The 23862-nt window shown below is 42.5% G+C and overlaps 1 protein-coding gene across 1 annotated transcript; it reads right to left on the minus strand.

Annotated features, from left to right (window-relative positions):
• Positions 1 to 2526: 2526 nt before the first annotated feature.
• Positions 2527 to 5989, minus strand: LOC127956153 (patched domain-containing protein 3). Its single transcript, XM_052553889.1, has 4 exons — positions 5242 to 5989; positions 4829 to 4956; positions 4606 to 4751; positions 2527 to 4534 (listed from the first exon to the last, which is right to left on the minus strand). The coding sequence occupies exons 1-4, from the start codon at positions 5932 to 5934 to the stop codon at positions 2904 to 2906; spliced, it is 2598 nt and encodes an 865-aa protein (XP_052409849.1). The 5' UTR covers positions 5935 to 5989; the 3' UTR covers positions 2527 to 2903.
• Between the last annotated feature and the right edge of the window lie 17873 nt (positions 5990 to 23862).

The following is a 23862-nucleotide window of genomic DNA, read 5'->3' on the forward strand; positions in this document are numbered from 1 at the left end:
CAAAGACCCGCCTCATGTCGACGGAGAGTGTCTGTAACGAGGCGCAGCATGGATCTTGATTCTCCCACACCGCCGTTCCCCATAAAGGACAGGAGGCAAATGCGAGTAATGGATATTTATTATGGTTGAGTAATGGTAAGGAGATGACGGTAGGTGACGCAGGGACCTCGATGGCAGCACAGACAGTTGAGGAGGTGTTTGAGTGCACTGGTGGAGGTGGTGGTGGTTAATCCGTGACGATGACTGGTTAATCCAAGGCTGACCGAACTGGAACAAGACACGACGAAGTAGAACAGGTGGAAGACAGACATGAAGCATGGAGGACCTCAAACAACGATCTGACAAACAAGAGACGAAAGACAGGGCATTAAGTAGGCTAGGTGGAATGAGCTGCAGCTGCTACATGAAACAATCAACATGACGTAACATGAGACGAGCAGGAGACGGTGCATTCATGAACCAATTATATTAGATCCAGCTCTTTTGAACTGAATCGGGTGTATGACAAGGTGATTCTCTATCACATCTACTTTATTTCACTCAAGCCATTAGCTGTAGGAATTAGAACCCATCCACATATACATGGTATCTCATTGGGCAATGTTGAAAGTTTTATAAACTACCTAACATCTCAATCAAAACACCAATATTATGCAATCCTTCATTTGAGCCATTTCAGATTGATGGAGCTTTTTCAGGATGGAGGTATAAAGGTTAATGCTATATAGGAGATATCTATATAGAAGATCAATTTGCATCCTTTTTGCAACTTAAAAATACATTTGTATTCCTACACTCTCACTTCTGCTATTTGCAAATTAGAAATTATGTTAAGAAAGTTATGCTTTGCATTCATTACTCCAAAACTAGATTGAACTAAATATTTACCTCCATTTCTTGGAGGTTTGGTTCCTTGCCACTGTCGCCTCTGGCTTGCTTAGTTGGGGTCACTTCATCTACAGCTATATCATTGACTTCATTGCAAATGATTGAACAGACACTATTTAACTGAACAGAGATGACATCACTGAATTCAATGATGAACTGCCTCTAACTACCATCTTTTTTGTTTAAAGTGCTATTTAAATAAAGGTGACTTGACTTGACTGAAAAATGTATTTATAACAAACTAGTGTATTAATAAGGCATTTCTAATTAGCTGAAATGCTATTGAAAATGTTCTTGAAGCACATTTAAGTGAAGCTTAAAATATATTTGAACTATAGCTCAAGAAGTATAAGTGTAATAAATAATATAGAGAAGTTCAATGAAATTACACTACAGATCCTTAAAGTTTTTACATTTTAACACAACTATATTAAATTATTTTGCAATTAGCTTAGAGTTGAGTCTTAAGCATATCTTCAAGAGTACTTAACATACTTGCTCCAAAATAACATATTTATTAGCACTTAGTATAATATAGTAAAAATATAATAAGTTCATAAATATTAGCACTACTTAAGTGTATTTATTTTTTATCTGGGTTATCTGTTTCAGTTAGGATCTATAAGCTAATGTTTAATTGAATTTAGACGGATAAACTTAGATGGATTATTCTTTAACAGTTTTTCCATAAGTGCTGATGGACATTCCATCTAGATCAGGAACAAGGAAATGTCGACCAAGAAATATTGCATCTGCTCATGTCTATCAAGACTCCAGGAAAGAACACAAGAGCAGAGGGGATTTATGCATGTGTGCATATAATGTGTTATAAATTACTCACTCATTCACTTGAATGACAATTATGCTGAGATCAAGTTCATTAACAAATTTTCCCAGACAGGAAAATATCCAAATGACGTGTCATAAGTAATCCTTTGAAATAATCATAAATAAATAAAAATTTTATTGTCCGGAAAAGTGTGTGAAAAAATATATACTAAATTAACAAATTTCTGCAGTCATAAAATCTTTTATATACCTCAACCCAGCTATTTTAAGCTATGTTTCATCATATCTAGGGTTACTGTTATCATAAAAACCCTTATACAACACTGATACTTTTATTGAGATAATAGACAAAAAATATATATATATATTATTATATTTCAAAATGGATACTTTATTGTAACATATATCATCAAATTATTATATTAGTGCTACCAGTATTAGATCAATATTGTCCTTTTCATTTTCATTTAATAGTTTTAATTTAGTCCAATATTCACTGTATCTTTACCATTGCAAGATTTTAGTGCAACTTTCACTAACAACTGCAAATGGATTTATATGTATACCTAAATGCACTTTATTTTCCCACTGGTCACAATTGTTACTGTCATCATGTTTACTCATTCTATGATCACACTTAACAAAACTGAGTAATTGTGAATTTATATACAGTATTAATGCTAGACATGTTAAAGATTTCATGTACCAAAAATCCTTGTCATCTGTTTATGCTAACTAAATAAACTGCTCTGGTCATGTGACAGTTTGCACTAACCATGTGACACTGCACATATTTAATTGAGACCCTGTATTTTTTTCATATTTGCAGGGAATGCACTAATACATTAGTAAGATTTTTAGAATTTTATTAATGAATACCTTCTTTGCAGTCACTGGTGTGGGATAAAATGGGTAAATGACAAACATAACGTTCCCAATATTCAGTTATGTGGTTTAATCAATGTAACTGGATACAAATGCAAAGTTTTGTTTGCAGAAATGCATTGAAAATCATATTGATGGAAATAATAAAAAGGAAAATTTACAAAAAAGATAAACTTGTTTCGAATATAAATACACAAAAACCTGTTAGATGCAGTTTATACATAAGAACATAACAGAATGATTGCTATTTACTTCCATTATCAGACAAAAGTGTAATACAGGGCTAAGCTCATACAAAAATAATATAGTCCATCATTTTTATAAATCTCTTGTCATGGTGCCTATGGACAGTCAGGATCTGCAGACCATTGATTCTGAATCACAAATGTTTTGGCTGGCCGTTGGATTGTGTTACTACACTCTGGAAGAACTTCTTTGTTTTTTTCACGACTCTTACTACAAGTGCTGAGGAAGGTCAGGAACACAGGTATGAATACAATGCCATGGACGGCCCCAAACAGAATGACTAAGAACATGATCTTGAAGAAAGTCCTGAAGATGTAGCTTTTAGCAGCCGCGAGGACCACCACACCTGCGATAGTGGACACAGCTCCCTGAACGATCGGATAGCCCAGTTTAGTGATGGCATCCATGGCTTTCTCATTCGCTGACGATTTTTCACTTGACACAAAAGCATAGGATATATGAGCAGAGAAGTCCACAGAAAACCCAATACAGATGACAAGATTAATCATAGACACAGAGTCTAAACTAACATCCCATAATGCCATGAATCCGGTCACTCCTACAATGACAGATGCGATGGCGAACGTCACCCAGAGAGAGCAGAGCGGGTTTGGGATCAGCAGGAGTGAAATGAGTAACATGGCACAAGTAGCAACTACTATATTTTGGATCGTATTAGGGATGATGACTGCATATTGGTCAAAATAGATAAACGCAGGGTGGTACACTATCAGATCCACAGGCGTCTGCAATTTCCCACATTCAGCTGTGGTTTCTCTAAATGCATTCAGCATGTTCTTTTCATCGATTGCAGTGTGGACGTTCACCGTCTGAATAAACAAACGTGATGCATGAATTTGATTGTTAGTGAAATTGACATCTTGACTAAAACCAGAATGATTAAGGAATGTGGTTAGATGGCTTTTAAATTGTGTTTCATTGTTCACATTAAAACCAGCATTAAACTCCACATACTCATGAAGCCAAGAAACAGGCCGAATGTATGAATCTGCCATTGTCAGATTTTGAAAGTGTTTCAAACACAAGTCAAGACTTTCACGAGCAGTGGGGTTCCAGTACTGGAAATTCTCATCCTTTATAACTAACATGACATTAGGACCAAAATCAGAGAAGAATTCATCCTCATTGTCATAGTAATCACCAACATATGAGCTGTCAACTGCTAAATGTTTCAGATCTAGACCTTCCTGTATCTGGAAGCACCCGTAGATACTGACTGCCAAATACCCGGCATAGATCAGACACACAAGCACCTTAACCCACACTCTTGTCAGGAAAGGGCCGTAATATTTTTTAAAGAATGAATCCATTGGCACTTCAAACTCCTTATGTGTGTTTTTATCATAAGATCCACCAACACAACACCCTTTAGTATCACCACTGGCTTCTGGGACTCTCATGCAGGTCAGCCAGTGTCTGTTGCCTTCCTCTCGTCTCCCGTTGAACGCAAGACAGGCGCCAAAGAAGGTGATGTTGAAGACGTAGCAGAACAGAAGAGCTGTGCTGGTGTACATGCAGAAAGACTGAACGGAGCGGAACGGCGTCAGGAGGCCGATGTAGAATGCCAGCACATCCGTCAGTGTGGTGATAGTGATGGACACGCCAGCCTCCTTATACGTCTCTGCTAAGCGAACTTCAACAGCTTTATCAACTTCAGTCTTCTGCCAGCAGGAGATCATTATGAACATGTCATCAACACCAACACCTGCAGGAAAGCAGAGACTGTGAACATCCGCTATGAGACCTCGAATAGGTGATGAAATGAATGAAGTTTACCCAGAATCAGAAACGGGGCTGTGGCCACGGTCATGGCAAATGGCACTCCAGAAAACAGCAGCAGTCCAAAGCTGGCCAACACGGCCAAACCGGCGGAGACGACCCCGAATGCAGCCACCCAAACCTTTGTCCTGACACAGTCTAACCTGCAGAACGAGACAAGAGATAAATGACATAGCTAGAGATAGAAATGTACTAATGTGGTTTTAATTCTCTACAATACCTTAAACAAGACAGAATTGAAATGGTAATGGCCAGGAAATACGTAACAGAGAAGAGGGGGATCACAGAATCTGCATTGGTCTCCAACTCTTTCTGTCTTGATACTGATGTAAAGTAAGACAGATGGAGCTGTAGAGATTCAACATAAAACACTTCAGTGTAGTTACTGCTTATGTGAATGTGTTACACCGAGTTCAAGCACAATGAAGAAACAGCAAATGATGACAGAATATGAATATCCTGCAGGAAATCAAGCAAATGTAAATTTGTTTGGTTCATTTCATCAAAACATTGGAACGTTTTCCCACATGACTTGGTGAGTTAGAGTTATTAGATAATATTTGATTGTCTTCTGAGGTACATCAGGCATCTGTATTCATCTAGATATAACTCATAACATTTATTTTGTCTTACCATTTTCTGTTGTGTATAGTTTAAGAAGAGTTTTAGAAAGCCATCGAGCCACTCAGAGTTGTTCTTTGTCTTCTCCTCATCTAGGAAATAAAAAAGCCTGACCGCTTTTGCACACAGTATCTCTAAGCTACCTTGCTTTAGCTTTACACCACCAATACTTGTTCCCAAAAACGTGCCATTATTCATTGGATATGTTATGGCTGAAGAAACTATTTCAGCAGCATTGTAATTTATAATGTCTAAAATTGCATTTGATATGCACCTTCCATTTGCTTTGGCACAGAGCTCTTCAAAAGTGTTTCCTGCCGCTATATTTTTCACTTGTCTGTCTAACTCAATAATGTTGTTAAAAGCTGCTTCAGTTAATATATTTTCTCCATGTAAGCCTGTGATGATCAAAGAGGCATAAGTGCCATCGGATGAAAGCCGTAGCTGAGAAAACTCTTCCGATTGTGGGAAATTTTCCACCACAAACGCTCTCTCCATTTTGGCAGGTCCATTGACGGGCGTGAACTGGTCTTCAATATCATTTGCCTTCCTCTCCTGAAGAAAGATGAAACCGGCTCCAAGGGCAGCAGCTACAAATAAAGCTACTAAAAGAAACACACATGGATGTCTACCAACAAAACAACCAAGCTTTTGAAAGGCCAGAGACAGGGGCTGCTCAATGCAGTCTGTTTTACACTTCGCCATCCTCCAGACTCCTCAACAGTCTGCTGGGAATCTCTTGCTCTTCAGAAGCATTCTCCTATTTCAATGACTCACTGTTGTCATTACATACTTGTAGAGCTGACCACTAACCACCCATTTGTTACTCATGAACAAAATAAGGTTGCTCATTAACAAACTTCCTTGTCAGGACTTGCCCTCTTCATCGCTGCCGGGAACTGCATGCTTAACCAATGGGTTGTTTTTAACCTTAAGGGACTGTAACTAGGTCCCTCAACACCCAAGGAAATCATCTATTCTGGAAAATATCTGATATAACTATAGTCATCATCAAATTTTATTAAGGACACACTCGGTCCAGCAGACACATCAATAACAACATACAAATACACACACAAGAACAAAATCCACAATATCACATATTTACCTGTGTACAAAAAAAAACAATGATTCCACATATTTGAAAAAAAGCCTGACTGAACTTAGTGCAAAGTTCGTAAGTGTTAAAATTATACTGTTTGCAGATTCTGATAACCTACACATACACCTGTACATGAGATTATGCAACACAGCAGCGCTGGTTGGCACACGAGCACTAACAAACATTTGGCTTGCACTGCTCCATCGTGGCACCTTAAGCAGCAATTACATACCATTACTATAAGCTACATTAAGTCTTTGCATGTTTCTCTTTCTGTAATGCCACCACAAATGACCAGTATACATAGGGGTACAGAATACTTTAACAGATCCTGAGCACATACCAAATTTACAAATCAACATATTGGCCTGGGCATACAGCGTACAACACTGTCTGTAAATATCCCTATCATCAGACAGGTCATCAGTTATATAAAGTATTTCACTTCATTACATACTTTAAGTTCCCTGTCACAGTATGATTTGGAAACCTAACTATACAGCTTAAATCTAAATTAGCACACCTGGTGTTGACAGCACAAACAAATGTTGGACATGAAGATTATTTGAATCTTCAACATTTTTATGAGAATTGCATTCTGAATTGGGTACAGAAAATCGTGGGGGACCAAACTCACTTCCTGCATGCACAGTATGAAATGCTCTTCCGGTAGAAGATATAGAGTCTCTATGTGTAAATTTAATAGGTATAAGAATTATTTTATGCCTGTATATGTACGAATATACGAAACAGCTTAATTTTATTAATTTTAAATTTGTAAGTCTTAATTTAACTTTTTTATTATTTTATTTCTTTTATGTTTATGCAACAACATGTAGTCCACAACAAATTTCCTTTCAAAGACAATAAAGTATATTACTACTACTACTACTTTAAACTTTAAAGCAAAATCCTCAACAAGGCAGAAATATTTATAAGCGATGAAAAAGATATGGACGCTAAACATTAACGTTACCATAGTAAACACGGTAAATATGACCACTTAAAGAAATCAGACGTCAGCTTCTTATTCTCTATCACAATTGTGTATTTATTTGGTAACTTATATTATCCGTCACAAGTCTCATCTCGAGAGTTTAGCTCATCATAATTTATTCATTTAGCTTTATCATAAAAAAATATAATAATGTTTTATGTTCGGGAGCTTTTATAAAAATAGAGATATAATTATCCATTCTAAATGTGACGGCTACCGTGGCTACAAATAAACAAAAACAGGCTTGACTGCATAAGCATGTCCATAAGTGTTAAAAATAAATAAATAAAATAGAAATAATTGTATTTATTTGTGATTAATTTTGAGTCCCGATAAATTAAATCAATATTATCAATGTATCATGTATTCTATAGTTAAAACATTGATGCTTTTGAATTTGAATATATAACAAAGCATGCAAACAAATGGCAGCTTTTATCATGTTCCTGTGTGATCACACATGTTCAGTGATTTATTTCTTAGTTTTCTGATAACTTCTCTTTGTTGGTGAAATAATGAGGTTGCATGACATTGTTCTGAGAGGCGTGTAAAGGGCGTGTTTTAGTGATGTGCAGCATACTTCAGGCTCCACTGTGGAAACCCTGCGCTATTCTGGCCTCGGTGCTACTGGCCTGAGGCTATGAGCCCTGCCCGGCCCTCTTTAAGCCCTGGCTCACACTGGCCTGACAGTGGAAATGCAGCTATTGAGAGTTAACAGAGGTTTAAATGTTGATGTTTTGTATGACACTTGTCACCGGATGACTAATCCAAGCGGAACTTTTTTTCCGGGTGGAAATATTTCCCACACTTCAGTTCCGCCCGGAAAAAAAGTGCACGTCAACCGCCTAGCTCTGTGAGTCTCTACCCATATATTGCGCTCTGTACTTACCTGCAATTGGAGTCCTTGTGAGTCTGCAGCTCCCGCTGTATGTGTGCATCCCCTTGTCCACTAGTGCTTTAAACTTACCTGGAGTGGAGTCGGCTGGAAATTAAGGGCTGAAGTGGAGTGTTGTCGAGGAAGGGCTGAAGAGGAGTATTATCGAGGACTGGAATCCATATCTGTGGACAAAAATAGTTCAAGTCATTAGTATTTTTAAAGTTTCCCCTCCCCTTTTCCCAAACTTTTAAATAAATAAAATTGTTACATTTGAATCTTGGTTGTCTGTCCGTTCATTAGGGTGTTGTGGGACCTCCTCGAGGTGGAAGTTAGAGGGAGGAGCGAGACCCGTTAAATTGGTGGTCCGCTCTGACCTGCAACAGATTTTGGCGTAGTCGGCAGGGTTCCAACTCGAGTTGAGCGACCGCGGCTCCCCAATGGTGGACGAGGCAGTGCCTGAGGCCCCACCCCGAGTCATTCCCATTTTTCTGGGAGCCCCCTGGGCACCGAAGTATGGAGGGCCGGGATCTGAGATACGGCTGTCGGAATGGAAAGCCCAGGTCAAATATCTGGCTGGGATTCAAGGATTGAGTGCCCCCCAGAAGGGGGAAGTCCGACGGGAGGTCCAGGCTGCCCCAGATGCGACCCCAGTAGCGGTCCTTTGGGCCCAGTTTTTCAATTGCAAGCAAGGGCAGCAACAATCCTTAAGGGCCTTCGCACTAAGGCTGCGGGATCAGTTCATCAGGCTGCGAGAGAAGCGGGACCATGGCTTGGGAGAGGGAGAGACTCTCTTACGAGACCAGTTCCTGTTGGGGCTGCGAGAGGGCCCAGTCCGTCAGAGTCTATGCGTCCAATTTCTCAGAGACCCAGCTATGACGTTTGAAGACCTGAGAGCAGAGGCTCTGGCCCTAGAAGCAGATCAGGCGGGAGTGGTGGATTCCCCAGTGAGTGCGGCCGTGAGTGGAGAAGTGGCAGCTGCCTCTGGATCAGGGGATTGGAAACAGGCCTGACGTTCTGAGCTCTTGAAGGATGTCCGAGAGCAGATGGCAGAGTTATCTAAAACCCTCCTAGAAGAGATGCGACTAGGCCCCCAACGCTTACCACCAATGTCACGGGAGCGGTCGCACTCCGAGGGAGGACTAGGTCTGGAGAGATGTCCAGTACGGGAGGCCCGAGCCCGTTTTCAGTGGGACAAACAGGGACGCCCCATTTGTAACCAGTGTGGTGAGCCAGGGCATTATAGTCGCCAATGCGGCTATCGACGGGGTTCCATAGGGGATTTTTAGGCCGGCCGGCCACTGTGGGTCAAGTGGCTGGGACCTCTGTGAGTGACCCAAATTGAATGAGCGGCCCCAGGAATCAGCTGATCGGGCATAGCCCAGTGGTAGAGGTACGGATCCATGGGGTGAAGATACGTTGTCTGGTAGACACTGAGTCTCAAGTCACCTTAGTCTCAAAGGGCCTGTCCAAGGAGCTGTTTCAGGGTAGCCAGGTACAGGGAACAGAAGCACCCTGGCTGACCTTACGGGGGGCTAATGGACTGGAGATCCCCTATGGCGGATATCTAGACACAGATTTGGAGATTCATGGAATCACTGTGCCCCAAAAGGGGGTCGTTATTGTCCAAGATCATTGCCTAGGAACCCATAAAGCCCTGTTGGGGATGCAGACTGCTGGGAGGAGTTGTTTCAGGCTAGGCCTAAGAAAACCCTACCACCAGCAGAAAGACAAGAATGGGAAAGGATAGAGGCCGATTGTCGCCAGGTACACATGGCCAAGGCACGGAGGAGTCAAGAAGGTATCGGGCGGGTTGCCTGCCGATACGCAGTTTCTATACCGGCAAGGAGTGAGGCCATTGTCTGGGCAAGAGTACCATCGCACAAGTGCAGGTCATCAGGCTGGGTGCTGGTCGAGCCCCATATGGACTGCCAGAGTGTAGCAGTGGCCCATGGACTGGCAGTGTTTCACCGAGGCCGAGTCCCGGTGAAGATATGGAACGAGAACCCTTACCCCGTCAATTTACATCGTCACCAGCGGTTGGTCCTGGTGACCATGGTGGATGCCCACCAGGTGTGAGAGGGCCGGGAAGTCAGCTTCCGGCAGGTGTGTCCTACGGTCGTAGAAGTGACCTTGGCCCAGACAGACTCATCCCTGGAACAGATCGGAAATGAGGTGCCTGCTCACCTGGCCAGAGAGTCCCTACAGGGAGAAGGGCTAGAGGAAAGCCAGAGTAAACAATTGCAGGATCTCCTTACCAAGTGGCAACATGTGTTCTCCAGACATGATGAGGACTATGGCTGTACCGGCATAGTGAAACATCAGATCCCCACTGGCGACGCCCCGCCTAGTCATGAGAGATACCGTCCAGTACCACCCACTCTGTATTCTGAGGTTTGTACCCTGCTGCAGGGAATGCTGGACAAGGGGATTGTCCGGGAGAGCAGTAGTCCATGGGCGGCCCCGATTGTCCTCGTCCAGAAGAAGACGGGAGTTTGGAGATTTTGTGTAGGAAATTAAATCAAGTCACAAAGAAAGATGCTTTTCCACTGCCGCGGATAGAGGACTCTCTTGCCAGCCTGACACGGTCTGTATGGTACTCCACTTTGGATCTTGCAAGTGGGTATTGGCAAGTCCAGGTCGAGGGGGTCGACCGAGACAAGACTGCTTTCACCACTCCCTTTGGGCTTTTCGAGTGGGACCATATGCCCTTTGGCCTATGCAATGCACCGGCCATGTTCCAACGGCTGATGCAGCGGTGTCTGGGCGGCCAGTTGGTGGACTCTACGCTGGTATATCTAGATGATGTCATCGTCTATTACCCAGATTTTGAGTCCCATCTGCGACACCTGGAGGATGTGTTCTGGGCCATGGAGCAGTACGGATTGAAGCTGCAGCCAGAGAAGTGCCACCTGTTGAGGAAGGAGGTGAAGTTTCTGGGCCATTGTGTGAGTGCCTTGGGGGACTCGGTGGATCCCGAGAAGGTGGCGGCTGTGCAGGGCTGGGAGGCGCCGAAAACCGTGAGGCAAGTTCGGTCCTTTTTGGGCTTCGTCGGATATTATCGGCGATTCGTCAAAGATTTTTCAAAAATTGCCAAACCCTTAAATCAGCTGTTGGCAGGGACTGGGCGCCCTCGAGGCCGTGGGTCTCCCTCCATTGCTTGGAGCCCAGTGTGTGAATCGGCGTTTCAAAGGCTGAAGCAAGAGCTGCTCCAGGCTCCGATCTTGGGCTATGCGGATTATTCACAACCTTTCACCTTGTACACAGACGCCAGCAACCTCGGGCTCGGGCGGTGTTAGCTCAGCAGCAGCAAGGGGTAGAGCGAGTGATCGCCTATGCTAGCTGAAGCCTCCACCTGGCAGAAAGGAACGATTCGAATTACAGTTCATTTAAGCTGGAGTTGCTGGCTTTGAAGTGGGCCCTGAGTGAAAAATTCAAAGACTACTAATGCGGTGCTAAACAGGTGGTAACAGACAACAACCCCTTGGTCCACTTACAGACGGCAAAGCTGAGGGCAGTGGAGCAAAGATGGGTGGCCCAGCTGGCAAACTTTGACTACCAGATCCAATATCGGCCAGGCCGAGAGCACACAAATGCCGACGTCTTGTCCAGACTCCCGAAGGCACAGCAGACGGAGGGTGAACGAGAGTTACCGATAGGCCCGGAGGAAGGGCTGACAGTGGGGGTTGTGGAGGTACTGGGGGCTCCGCAGGAGGCTGTGCCAGTGAGTTGGGCTGGGACCCGCAACGATGGAGGGAGCGTCAGGAGGAGGACCATGATTTGAGAACGTTAGGTCATTGGTTAAGACGGAGGAGGGGGCCAACGAAGGTGGAACGGCGAGCCCAGACTCACAAGGTGAGGAAGCTGCTGGGGCAGTGGGCACACCTTGGCTTGAGGGATGGGGTGATGTGCAGGATGATTAAAGACCCGAAGTCGGGAGAAGAGGTCTGCCAGGTGGTGGTGCCAGGAGGCCAGGTGCAGGCTTTGTTAGAGGCCTACCATACACAATTGGGGCATCAGGGGAATGAGAGGACGTTGTCGCTCTTGTGGCGACATTTCTACTGGCCCAGGATGAAGGCCGCTGTGAGTTTGTTCATTCAAGCATGCCCTCGATGTACCCTGTTTAAGGCTCGGAAGGAGGCGAAAGCCCCGATGGTTTCGATACAGGCCAGGGCCCCATTGCATATCCTGGCCATGGATTATCTGACCCTGGGCAGGCCAATGGACCGCTACCAAAACATCTTGGTGGTCACCGACCTGTTTACCAAGTATGCTTAGGCCATCCCGACTTTGGATCAGACAGCCAACGTGACCGCCACCGCTTTATGGAGGGCAGTGATTCAGCCTTTCGGATGCCCAGAATTCTTGCACAGCGACCAGGGGCCGAACTTTGAGTCCAGAGTGATCAGGGAGTTGTGTCGGGTGTATGGATATACTAAGACCCATACTACCCCCTACCATCCCCAAGGGAATGGGTGCTGCAAATGCTTCAACCAGACTCTGTTGAGTCTACTGGGTACGCTGGACCAGGAACGTCAGAACGATTGGGTGAATAACCTTCCTGCACTGGTCCAGGCCTATAACAACAGCATCCACAGCACTACGGGGTACGCCCCGACCTACCTGATGTTCGGGAGAGACGTGTGGTTGCCGACGGACTTGGTATTGGGGGTGGCAACGTTGGATGAGACCTCGAGTTTGACCGAGTGGGTAGGATGCCACCACCAGCGCCTTCACTCCGCCTATGAGCAAGTCTCGGGGAGGATAAATGCTGCCGCAATTAAGAACAAGCAGATGTATGATTGAACGGCCCGAGAAGCCCCATTGTTACCAGGAGAGAGAGTGCTGGTACGGGACAACCGGCGACAGGGGAAAGGGAAGTTGAGTGACCGTTGGGAGCCTGTTCCATATGTGGTGCAGCACCAGCAGCGGCTGGGGCAGCCGGTCTATGTACTTCGACCTGAAGGGAAGGCTGGACCAGAACGGGTATTACATCGCAATTTGATTCGGCCATGCCCGAACTACCCTAGACCTCCTCTAGAGGTGCCACCAGCCCCGACTGTGTGCGCTCCGCCGTTGCAAGGATGGGCCGTAGTTCCGAGGCTTCCAGAGGCTGAGCCAAGGGGACTGGATCCCGGATCACCACCCAGACGGTCCCAACGAGAGAACCGAGGACGGCCCCCCGAGAGGTATGGAGACTGGGTTGAACAACCACGTTCTAGGGACTAGAACGATTTGGCGGGGGAGGATGTCACCGGGTGATTAATCCGAGCAGAACTTTTTTTCCGGACTAATTTAAGTGAAACACGAGTTCTGTTCCGGTTGGCCCAAGGCGGGGAAATTATCCAAGATACACGTCAGGTGTGGGAAGAGGACGTGTCGGATACCGATTGGAGGATCGGGAAGGAAGCAGAGATATAAAAGGGGCTGGTTTATGAACAGGAAGGGTGTAGTTTGTTCCGCGGTTGTTCCACACGATACGGAAGTGGCTGGTGTGGCGTGGATGTTGTGATTTACGGGCAGCAACGGAGAATCCAAGGAAAGTGGATATTGGAAGTGCGGAGGAAGTTAAGTGATCAACCTTTTGTATGTTGTGTTTACATCTTTTTGTGGATTGAGTTGAAGGAGCGATCCTATGTTTGGAAGGCCACTGAGTGAAGGAGATCATTGAATTCGTATTGGGAGAGGACAACACTGTGTACTGGTGGGTGAAGACTTTATGAACATTTCTTGTATATTGTGGAGAGTGGATGATGGATGTGGAAGGAGACTAACTGCCTTTAAGAAAGGGTTCCGACTGCATATTTCTCCGTAGCAGTGGGTAATCCCCCCCCCTCTCTTGTGTTGATCTAATAATCCTCAGTGCTTGTGTGTTTACTCAGTGTTGATAGTAGTGCCTTGTGTTGGAGATCGCTGGGAAAAATGGAGAGACTCCGGTGTAGGATATATACGCCTGCTGTGTTCTGCCCCCTGCCTTCGTCCATCTGACACGCCCCGCCAGGACTCTGAGCCCGAAACGGGAATACACCACGGATCTTCTTTCACTGAGTGTGTGGAGTGCGGTGAGTGCTGCTATATTGAAGTGTACACACAAGAAGAATTGTAGTGCCTTTGTGGTGTGTGGTGTTTGTCCGTGGCTGTGTCCCCGGTCGTAAGAGGCCTGATGGAGAGGAGCAGTGTATTGGTGGCGACCAGTCTTTACCTTAAGTAAGCTGGAGCTTGGACGTGTTGGAGGCACCTCTGGAGGAGCAACCATCGGCCTTGTGCGTGTCGTCTGTGCTGTCTCTTCGATGAGGGAAGCGAAGGAGAACAGCCGATCCTCCCCTGTGTGCCCCCTTGCCAAGCTGGGCGGGAAGCCCAGTATTGTTTACAGTCTCACCTGTAAGGCCCACCAGCCATCAGTCATCGACCAAAACCGTATCTGCTTGAAATACCGACCTCTGAATATCTTCAGTGGTGAGTAGCCAGTTAACAGCCCAGCCCTGCGAATACCCACCTGTGTATTGGACTCTGTATTTACCTGAGAGCTAGAACCCCTGCACGCTAACAGCTCAGCCCTGTGAATACCCACCTGTGTATTGAACTCTGTACTTACCTGGGAGTTAAAACCCCTGCACGCTAACAGCCCAGCCCTGTGAATACCCACCTGTGTATTGAACGCTGTACTTACCTGATAGCTAGAACCCCTGCACACTAACAGCCCAGCCCTGTGAATACTCACCTGTGTATTGAACTCTGTACTTACCTGGGAGTTAGAACCCCTGCACGCTAACAGCCCAGCCCTGTGAATACCCACCTGTGTATTGAACGCTGTACTTACCTGAGAGCTAGAACCCCTGCACGCTAACAGCCCAGCCCTGTGAATACTCACCTTTGTATTGAACTTTGTACTTACCCGAGAGCTAGAACCCCTGCACGCTAACAGCTCAGCCCTGTGAATACCCACCTGTGTATTGAACTCTGTACTTACCTGGGAGTTAGAACCCCTGCACGCTAACAGCCCAGCCCTGTGAATACCCACCTGTGTATTGAACGCTGTACTTACCTGAGAGCTAGAACCCCTGCACGCTAACAGCCCAGCCCTGTGAATACCCACCTGTGTATTGAACGCTGTACTTACCTGAGAGCTAGAACCCCTGCACGCTAACAGCCCAGCCCTGTGAATACTTACCTGTGTATTGAACTTTGTACTTACCTGAGAGCTAGAACCCCTGCACGCTAACAGCTCAGCCCTGTGAATACCCACCTGTGTATTGAACGCTGTACTTACCTGGGAGCTAGAACCCCTGCACACTAACAGCTCAGCCCTGTGAATACCTACCTGTGTTCTGAACTCTGTACTTACCTGAACGCTAGAGCCCCGGTGAGCTAATAGCCCAGCTTGTGCTCATCCACCTGTGTATGGAACTTTGTACTTACTTGAGGGCAAGGACCCCAGCAGCCCACAGCCCAGCCTTGGGTCTTGAAGTCTACCCCCCCCCCAGAGCCAGAAAGTCCCTGCACGTCAACCGCCTAGCTCTGTGAGTATCTACCCATATATTGCGCTCTGTACTTACCTGCAATTGGAGTGCTTGTGAGTCTGCAGCTCCCGCTGTATGTGTGCATCCCCTTGTCCACTAGTGCTTTAAACTTACCTGGAGTGGAGTCGGCTGGAAATTAAGGGCTGAAGTGGAGTGTTGTCGAGGAAGGGCTGAAGAGGAGTGTTATCGAGGACTGGAATCCGTATCTGTGGACAAAAATAGTTTGAGTCATTAGTAGTTTTAAAGTTTCCCCTACCCTTTCCCCAAACTTTTAAATAAATAAAATGGTTACATTTTAATCTTGGTTGTCTGTCCGTTCATAGGGGTGTTGTGGGACCTCCTCGAGGTGGAAGTTGGAGGGAGGAGCGAGACCCGTTAAATTGGTGGTCCGCTCTGACCTGCAACACACTACCATGATGGAGATCAGTGTTTGCTCTAGTCGGGCTCCTGATCTTTGACTTTTTAACATTAACTGTTTGTTGATTACCTGATTGTTTGTAAAATACCTATGGGGAGAAAACTTAGTGATTTTTTTTGTATTGTTGGTTATGTTGTGATAAGACATAATTATCATCATGTAATGCTTGATTAACTGGTTTTATTGAGTGTCTTTTTTCTTATATAATATGCTTAAATTTTATGTTACCGCCATTGTAAAACTAGAGCAAATGTGCAAGCAGTGCTGTGCAAACAATTATGAAAGACTGTTAAACACATTAACAATAAAAAAGCTCTGAAGTATTATGACACACACACACACACACACACACACATCAAGAATCACTGAATGAATCTCAGAAACAGTGACATCAACAAAATAAACAAAATCTCTGAACATTACAAAAGACGTTAATGAAACGTTAATGAAAGCAAAAATAAAAGCTCATTGTAAGAAAAATAAATGACAATTTAGCTGAATAATTTATACCTGCCACAGTGCAAGCTGGGAGACATGGATGATTTTTAAATGTTTTCTGGTTGTTGTAGCACTGATGGATCTCATGCTGAAGAATCACTGAGGTGTCATAAATATAAAATATAAAACAACACCCATATAATTGGAATCTGGGTGAAATCATTGAAGCAGGGCAGTAGATGATAATAAAGACAATGTATCTTAAAGCATCTTAAAAATTATAGATATTAGCAAAAAAAAAAAAAAACTAATGTTCAAAATTCTAGGGTCAGGAACACTGATCTCCACAATGGAAACGTCAAATGAAACAATAAATCATCAATCTCTGCTAATTCTCAGTACAATCTTCTCTAGACGTCCGACAGAAATAAAGTCAGTCTGGTTAGTAATAAGAGAAGCTGGTAATGCTGCGTGTGGAGTGTTTTCACTGTAAATAAAATCATAATTTTACTGAAAATAACTGGTTTCTTCTGGGGTTGTTTCTATTATTTTAAATTGTTGTGAAAACTGTAAAAGTATATCTAAATTAAATACCTTTCTGTTATTTTTAGCATTATGATGTTAATGACAAATTACAGTAATTCACTTTTTTTTCTACAGAAGATTACTGTATTTTATAAAGTATCTTCCTGTTTTTTTTAATTACATAAAAATTTATTCACAGTTACAGTAATAATCTGTAATTAATACAATAAAAAAATCTTTAGATGATAAAATGGTCAAATGACTAGCAGCAACAGTCAGTTAAAGTCAAATCTCCTTATTTAAGCTGGTTACATTGTTAGTCTACAGGTATTTCCTGAATTAGTATGATCAAACACCTTCACTGTAATAAATCAAATATATAAAAATAAAATTTCACATGACTGGCAGCAAAAAAAAACAGATCTCAATAGATCTTAACATTTCCTTTTTATTACAAACCAGTCTGACTTTTTGCATTCAAGCTAAATTTCTTATTGAGAATTAACAAATTTAGATGTTGATGTTTTATTGAAAATAATAAAGTTTGAAGTCACCGTAATATATATAAGTGTTTGTTTTAGTTGAGCTCTTGACCTTTGACTTTTTAACATTATTTTTCTATGGCTACTGTAGCTGTGTTTCTAAAGCAAATTTGTTATAGTAAAAAAATTGAAAATCTGATCAGAGGTGGTTATTTATGATGATTCAATCATCATATAGCATTGCTGTTTTACTGCACTGAAATCTAAGATGACATGGCTTGAATGTTTTATCTACTAATTTAATTTTGGTTACACTTTTATTTGATTGTCCACTTAAGACATTCCCCTAACTATAAGATTAGATTAGATTAGATTCAACTTTATTGTCACTGCACATGTAAGTACAAGGCAACGAAATGCAGTTAGCATCTAACCAGAAGTGCAATAAGCAGTAAGTACAGAATAAAGGTCTATAATATGTAAGTATTATGGACATAATTTACAGATATTAAATACTATAAGCACGATATACAGATAGGTGTACTATGAACATACTATACAGATGGGCTATGTAAAAGTGTATGTACACTATAGGCAGAACTATGAACATAATTTAGAGTATTGCAATGGACAGTAAAGTGCATAGAAAAAATATTTCAGTGTGCAAATGGATTATTCAGTGTTCCTGGATGAACAGGAAGTCGTGCAAGTAATAACAAGTTACTGTTTTTTGCTTGCTGTGAATCAATAAATAAATCAGAGTGTTGAAGAGGGGGAGGAGTCTATGTGTGGTGTGGGGGGTGTTGAGGGGTGTCAGAGGGCAGAGTTCAGCAAGGAGATTAATCTTGAATCTTGAATTCCTGAATCTTGTGGTCCTTGTCCGGAGGCTCCTGAAAGTAGTATAGTAACTACATATCAACAAGTAACTACATATCACACTACTACAAGTAACTACATACTACAAGTAACTACAAATCAACTAAATCTCATTATTTGCAACTACATGTCACGTTACGAGGTGCTTGAAAGACGGCGAGAGAACCAATTGCAGGTAAGTAATATTTATTCAAGGGATAATCCAGAGGGGTAAACAGTCCAGGCAGGGGTCGAAAACAAAACATCCATCCACATAAAAACAAGACACGAAGACAAGGCAAGGCAAGACAAGGCAAAGATGACGGACAAGAAATAACCTGACATTAAACAAGGACTCCGTAACATAGACTAAGACAGACTGGGTATTTATACACAGAAGGATAATGGGGAAACAGGAGACAGGTGGGGGGAACAATCAATTATGCAACAAGGAGGAAGGTGACCATATAAGGGAACAGGAAGTGATCTGGGACAGACACCGTGAGAAGGAGGACATCTAGTGGAACCCCGGGGAACAACAACCCAGACACTGTGACACTACATGTCTACTAACTCTCAGAGTAGACTGTTAGGGTAGGTTAAGGGTTAGTATAAGTTGACAATAAGTTAACAAAGAAAGTGTTAGAAGATATTAAGCAGAGAGTGTACTAATACTCTATTAACTGCTAGTTCACATGTAGATGCAAAATTACTTACTGTTATGAATGAATGAATGTCTAATGTGGACTAACAAAATAAAGTATTACCTTAATTTTCCATATTTGTAAATAAAATTACTCTAAAGATAACTTCTTTACAGTAATTCTTTAGTTTTTATATGTTGTTGACTTCTGGATCAGAGCTGTAAATCACTGCCTGATTTGCTGCATACAGTAGCCTCTGAATTTGATAAATCTCAACAAAATCTTTCATAGCATTGTCAGTTCTTTGTAGAGCTACTTGAATCTGAATTTGCCAGTCGCTGTCCACTCAACCAAAGATCAAAATTGTTTAACATTTATAGTTGTTTAATATTAAGATTTTGTTTAAAATGCCAACTGCAACATCAAGCCCTGTCCCCCCATCATATGTTCCTGCGGCTCTATCATATAGTGTCCAGGGGCCTTGTTTATAAAATGTTGCACAGAAACCATCCTAAATTAGATTTTACAATCATTTCTCATAAATGCGTATGTGGGATTCATAGAATGATCATAGGCACAGAAAATACAAGTACGTATCTCTTTCAGATGTGAAATCTATGAATCGCAAATGATCTTGAATTTGCAGGCAGGTGAACAGTTTCAGATCTGCGCCGCGTAAATGATGTCTAATTAATGTCACTGACTTATAAAAGAGCACCTGCCAATGTCCAAACCTTTTACAAGATCTTTTGCAAGAATGACTTATATTTCCATAAACCAGCAACACTTGGGCAAAAAAATGTGTGCACATCTGCTCAGACCCTGATGTGGTGTTAAGCTCTTTTCCACGTTAAAGACCGATTTTATAAATATGAAAATTGCAGTGAATCAGGGGCCTCATTTATAAAATTGTGTATGCACAGATTTGATTGTAGAGCACATTTTATAAAGGAGCCCCGATACACTGATCTCCTCCAGAGTCAAATATGTGCTCTGCATTTATCCCATCCAAAGTGCACACACACAGACATGAAGCTGTCCACACTAAAAAAAATAAAAAAAATGAAATAATACAAAATCTCATAATTATTCATCTTTCTGTAAAATAATGAGAGAATTCATTATTGTAGATTAAGAATTCAGTGAGCGTGTGCTCTGAACAACTGAATCAAAGAATATCATTCTTTGTAAACCCTAGAAATGATTGTGTGTGAAAATCCCAGTAACTGAGCAGATTGTGAAATACTCAGACCGGCCCGTCTGGCACCAACAACTATTCCATGCTCAAAATTGCTTAAATGACCTTTCTTTCCCATTCTGAAATTCAGTTTGGAGTTCAGGAGATTGTCTTGACCAGGACCACACCCCTAAATGCATTGAAGCAACTGCCATGTGATTGGTTGATTAGATAATTGCATTAATGAGAAATTGAACCGGTGTTCCTAATAAGAGTGTATGCTGGCTCTTTCTGATAATGTCATCACTGTAGGAGCAGCTTTAAGTCTATTGTATGTAAAAGAGCAGCCCGTTATTGTGATTCTTTTCATCTTACAGGGATAGTTCATCCAAAAAGGAAAATTATGTCATTAATAACTCACCCTCATGTCGTTCCAAACCCGTGAAACCTTAAACACAGTTTAAGATATTTTAGATTTAGTCTGAAAGCTCTCAGTCCCTCCATTGAAGCTGTGTGAACGGTCTACTGTCCATGTCCAGAAAGGTAAGAAAAAAATCATCAAAGTAGTCCATGTGACATCAGAGGGTCCATAAAATTTTTTGAAGCATCAAAAATACATTTTGGTCCAAAAATAGCAAAAACTACAACTTTATTCAGCATTGTCTTCTCTTCTGGGTCTGTTGTGAGCACATTCACTACAGTGTAGTGATATCCGGTTCGCAAACAAATCATTCGATGTAACCTGATCTTCTTGAACCAGTTCACCAAATCGAACTGAATCGTTTGAAATGGTTCACGTCAGAGATGCTCACAAGTCTCTGAGCTAGAGTCCAAGTCAAGTCTCAAGTCTCTGAGCTAGAGTCCAAGTCAAGTCTCAAGTCTCTGAGCTAGAGTCCAAGTCAAGTCTCAAGTCTCTGAGCTAGAGTCCAAGTCAAGTCTCAAGTCTCTTTATTATATTAAGTCTCTGGTTATAATAAATTTTGCATCACGTACATCGATCCATCCAAGCTGCTTAGAACACTGCATTGCTATATATAAGGAATTCAATGCATGTAATATGTTATTATGACAACTCTATTTATTAGCATACAATATCAACTTTGATTTTGGTATATAATCAGTGTAAACAGGCTATTGCAACATGACAAAAACACCAAGAATGCTTTACTTTTAAGTTAATATCTGTATTTTGCATTTATGGATTCAGTAATGGCCTTCTGTCTGTCCTGGCTGTATAGCTGCACACCTCTTGTCTGGCTTAAGAATGAACAAAGCTACGCTGACTTATGTTATTCATACAATACCTACTCACAAATAAACATCAAAAACAAAGCCGGCTGCAATGAATTTCTGTGCAAAACAGCTTTTACTACAAACACTTCCACACAAGAACATTGTTATCACACAAGAACATTTTGATAGAGAACCAAAAATATTTAAAGTAGATAAAATTCGAATAAATAAAATGGAAATGTCTACATACTATTACTACTGTAAACTTTGCAAATAGGACATCAGCCCCTTCAAGTCAATGAACAATAACAAAGTGGGCTGCAATGAATATCTGTGCAAAACGTCATGGCTCTGCTCCTACCCAATGACAGAGGCACGCAGGTTTTTTTCCACTGGAGTACTCACGTGAAGGATGCGTGCACAACTAATAACTAATATCATCACGCTATAAAGGGTTGGCCTGCGCTGGGTGCGCCCCTCCCCCTATAACTGTTCTGTCTCGCGGAGGAGCTCATTTGTGTGCATCTGTGTGAAACACGCGCTCTGAAACACGCATAGGAAAAAAGAGCGACAGAAAGAACGGCTCCCCTCCAGCCGTGACTCGGTTTTGAGCCGTTCAAAAGAATCGGTTCGTTCGCGAACGTCACAACTCTAACAGCGAGCTCATCTGACGTTTACTAAAAATTAACATTGTTCACGAGTCCCGGAGCTCGAGTCCGAGTCGAGTCTGAAGTCTTTCGAGGACGAGTCTCAAGTCGAGTCTGAAGTCACTGTTTGTGCGACTTAAGTCGCACTCGAGTCCGAGTCTCAAACTCGAGTCCCCATCTCTGGTTCACGTCACCAATAAGCATTAATCAGCAAATTACTTAAGCTGTTAACTTTTTTAATGTGGCTGACACTCCCTCTGAGTTAAAACAAACCAATATCCCGGAGTAATTCATTTACTCAAACAGTACACTGACTGAACTGATGTGAAGAGAGAACTGAAGATGAACACCGAGCCGAGCCAGATAACGAACTAACACAAATGTGTGGGTTCATTCATTACATGGCTGTTCGGGAGGCGTATCGTTACTATCGCACGCGTCATAGCAGCTGGTTGACCAATCCGGTGGTGCGTCACCGGGTTTAAAAGGCCCATTCATAAGGAGAACGAGAGGTCTTTCGCCAGATTTCAGCCAACTAGCGTGAACTGATTTGTTCTTTTTCCTCAAAGTTATGATCTGTTAATGTTTTGAGTTTTTGCCTAGTCTCTGTGATGGGAGTAATACTCATTGGTGTTGTTAATTCTGATGTTGCATTTGCTTGTGCATGTAACATAACCTGTTTAGTGCACTGCTACTGAGTTGATTCTACCGTTTGTGGACCATACATCATAAACCAACGGTAGGCAGTATGTTTTCTTGTTTTCTAGACCGAGTGATCGCCACTGTTATATTTGTTTATTAGCTAAGGTGGCGAATCCGCTGAAGATTTCGTTTTTTTTTTTTCAACATTTTACTTTTTATAGTTAGTTTAGAGGTTGGGTAAACTAGCTATGGTATTTATGTTTTGATTGTTTCATTACTTTGGCGACACTCTTGTATTCTATTCTTTTATTATTCTTTAAACCTTTATATTGTTTGTCTTGGTCCTAGTAACTGCATCCACTAAAAATGAGACTGGTGAGGTGGAGGGTTCTGAAGCCAAGGCAGTCTTGCCGCCCTTCGAACCTTTTTCTCAGACTCTGAGTGACAAGAGCCCAACAGGAAGAGCGCGAGAGGGCAGAGGATCGTAAAGCTCAGTTGGATCTGCAACTTCAAGTCCACCGTCTGGAAATAGAGGCGGACACACAAGTCAGGTTGCGTGAGTTGGAGTTAAGAGTAGCCCGAGACACACCGGTTCCTTGTCTGCTTCCTGTATCGTCTGATCAACCTGTGCAGCCGGCTGCTGTTGCATCAGGTGCGAGTTCAAGTACATTTGACGTGAGTAAAAACATTTCTCTTGTTCCACAGTTCAGAGAAGCTGAAGTTGACTCATACTTTAATGTATTTGAAAGAGTTGCTTCTATGCTTAACTGGTCCAGGGATTTGTGGCCGTTGCTGCTTCAATGTAAGTTAAAGGGAAAAGCTCAAGAAGTATGTGCTGCACTATCTTTGGAAGATAGTTTAGATTATGATGTTATTAAAACAGCAATTTTGAGGGCTTATGAGCTCGTACCGGAGGCATACAGGTAGCAATTTAGGAATCATAGGAAAGGTTCAGATCAGACGTTCGTTGAATTTGCACGAGAAAAGAGTATGTTGTTTGATAGTGCTCATCGAATAAAGTGTCAGATTTTCATGCTTTACGTGAGTTGGTTTTGTTGGAGGAATTTAAAAGTTGTACT

Source organism: Carassius gibelio, chromosome B4, assembly GCF_023724105.1.
Source record: "Carassius gibelio isolate Cgi1373 ecotype wild population from Czech Republic chromosome B4, carGib1.2-hapl.c, whole genome shotgun sequence".
Lineage (NCBI taxonomy): Eukaryota > Metazoa > Chordata > Actinopteri > Cypriniformes > Cyprinidae > Carassius > Carassius gibelio.

Excerpts from the sequence above, each read along its gene's own strand:
- LOC127956153 (XM_052553889.1), bottom strand. The coding sequence starts at position 5,934 with ATGGCGAAGTGTAAAACAGACTGCATTGAGCAGCCCCTGTCTCTGGCC. Across the intron at positions 4,957-5,241 it reads ACTATACACAACAGAAAATG|CTCCATCTGTCTTACTTTAC; the intron begins GTAAGACAAAAT and ends GAATCTCTACAG. Across the intron at positions 4,535-4,605 it reads AGCCCCGTTTCTGATTCTGG|GTGTTGGTGTTGATGACATG; the intron begins GTAAACTTCATT and ends GCTTTCCTGCAG.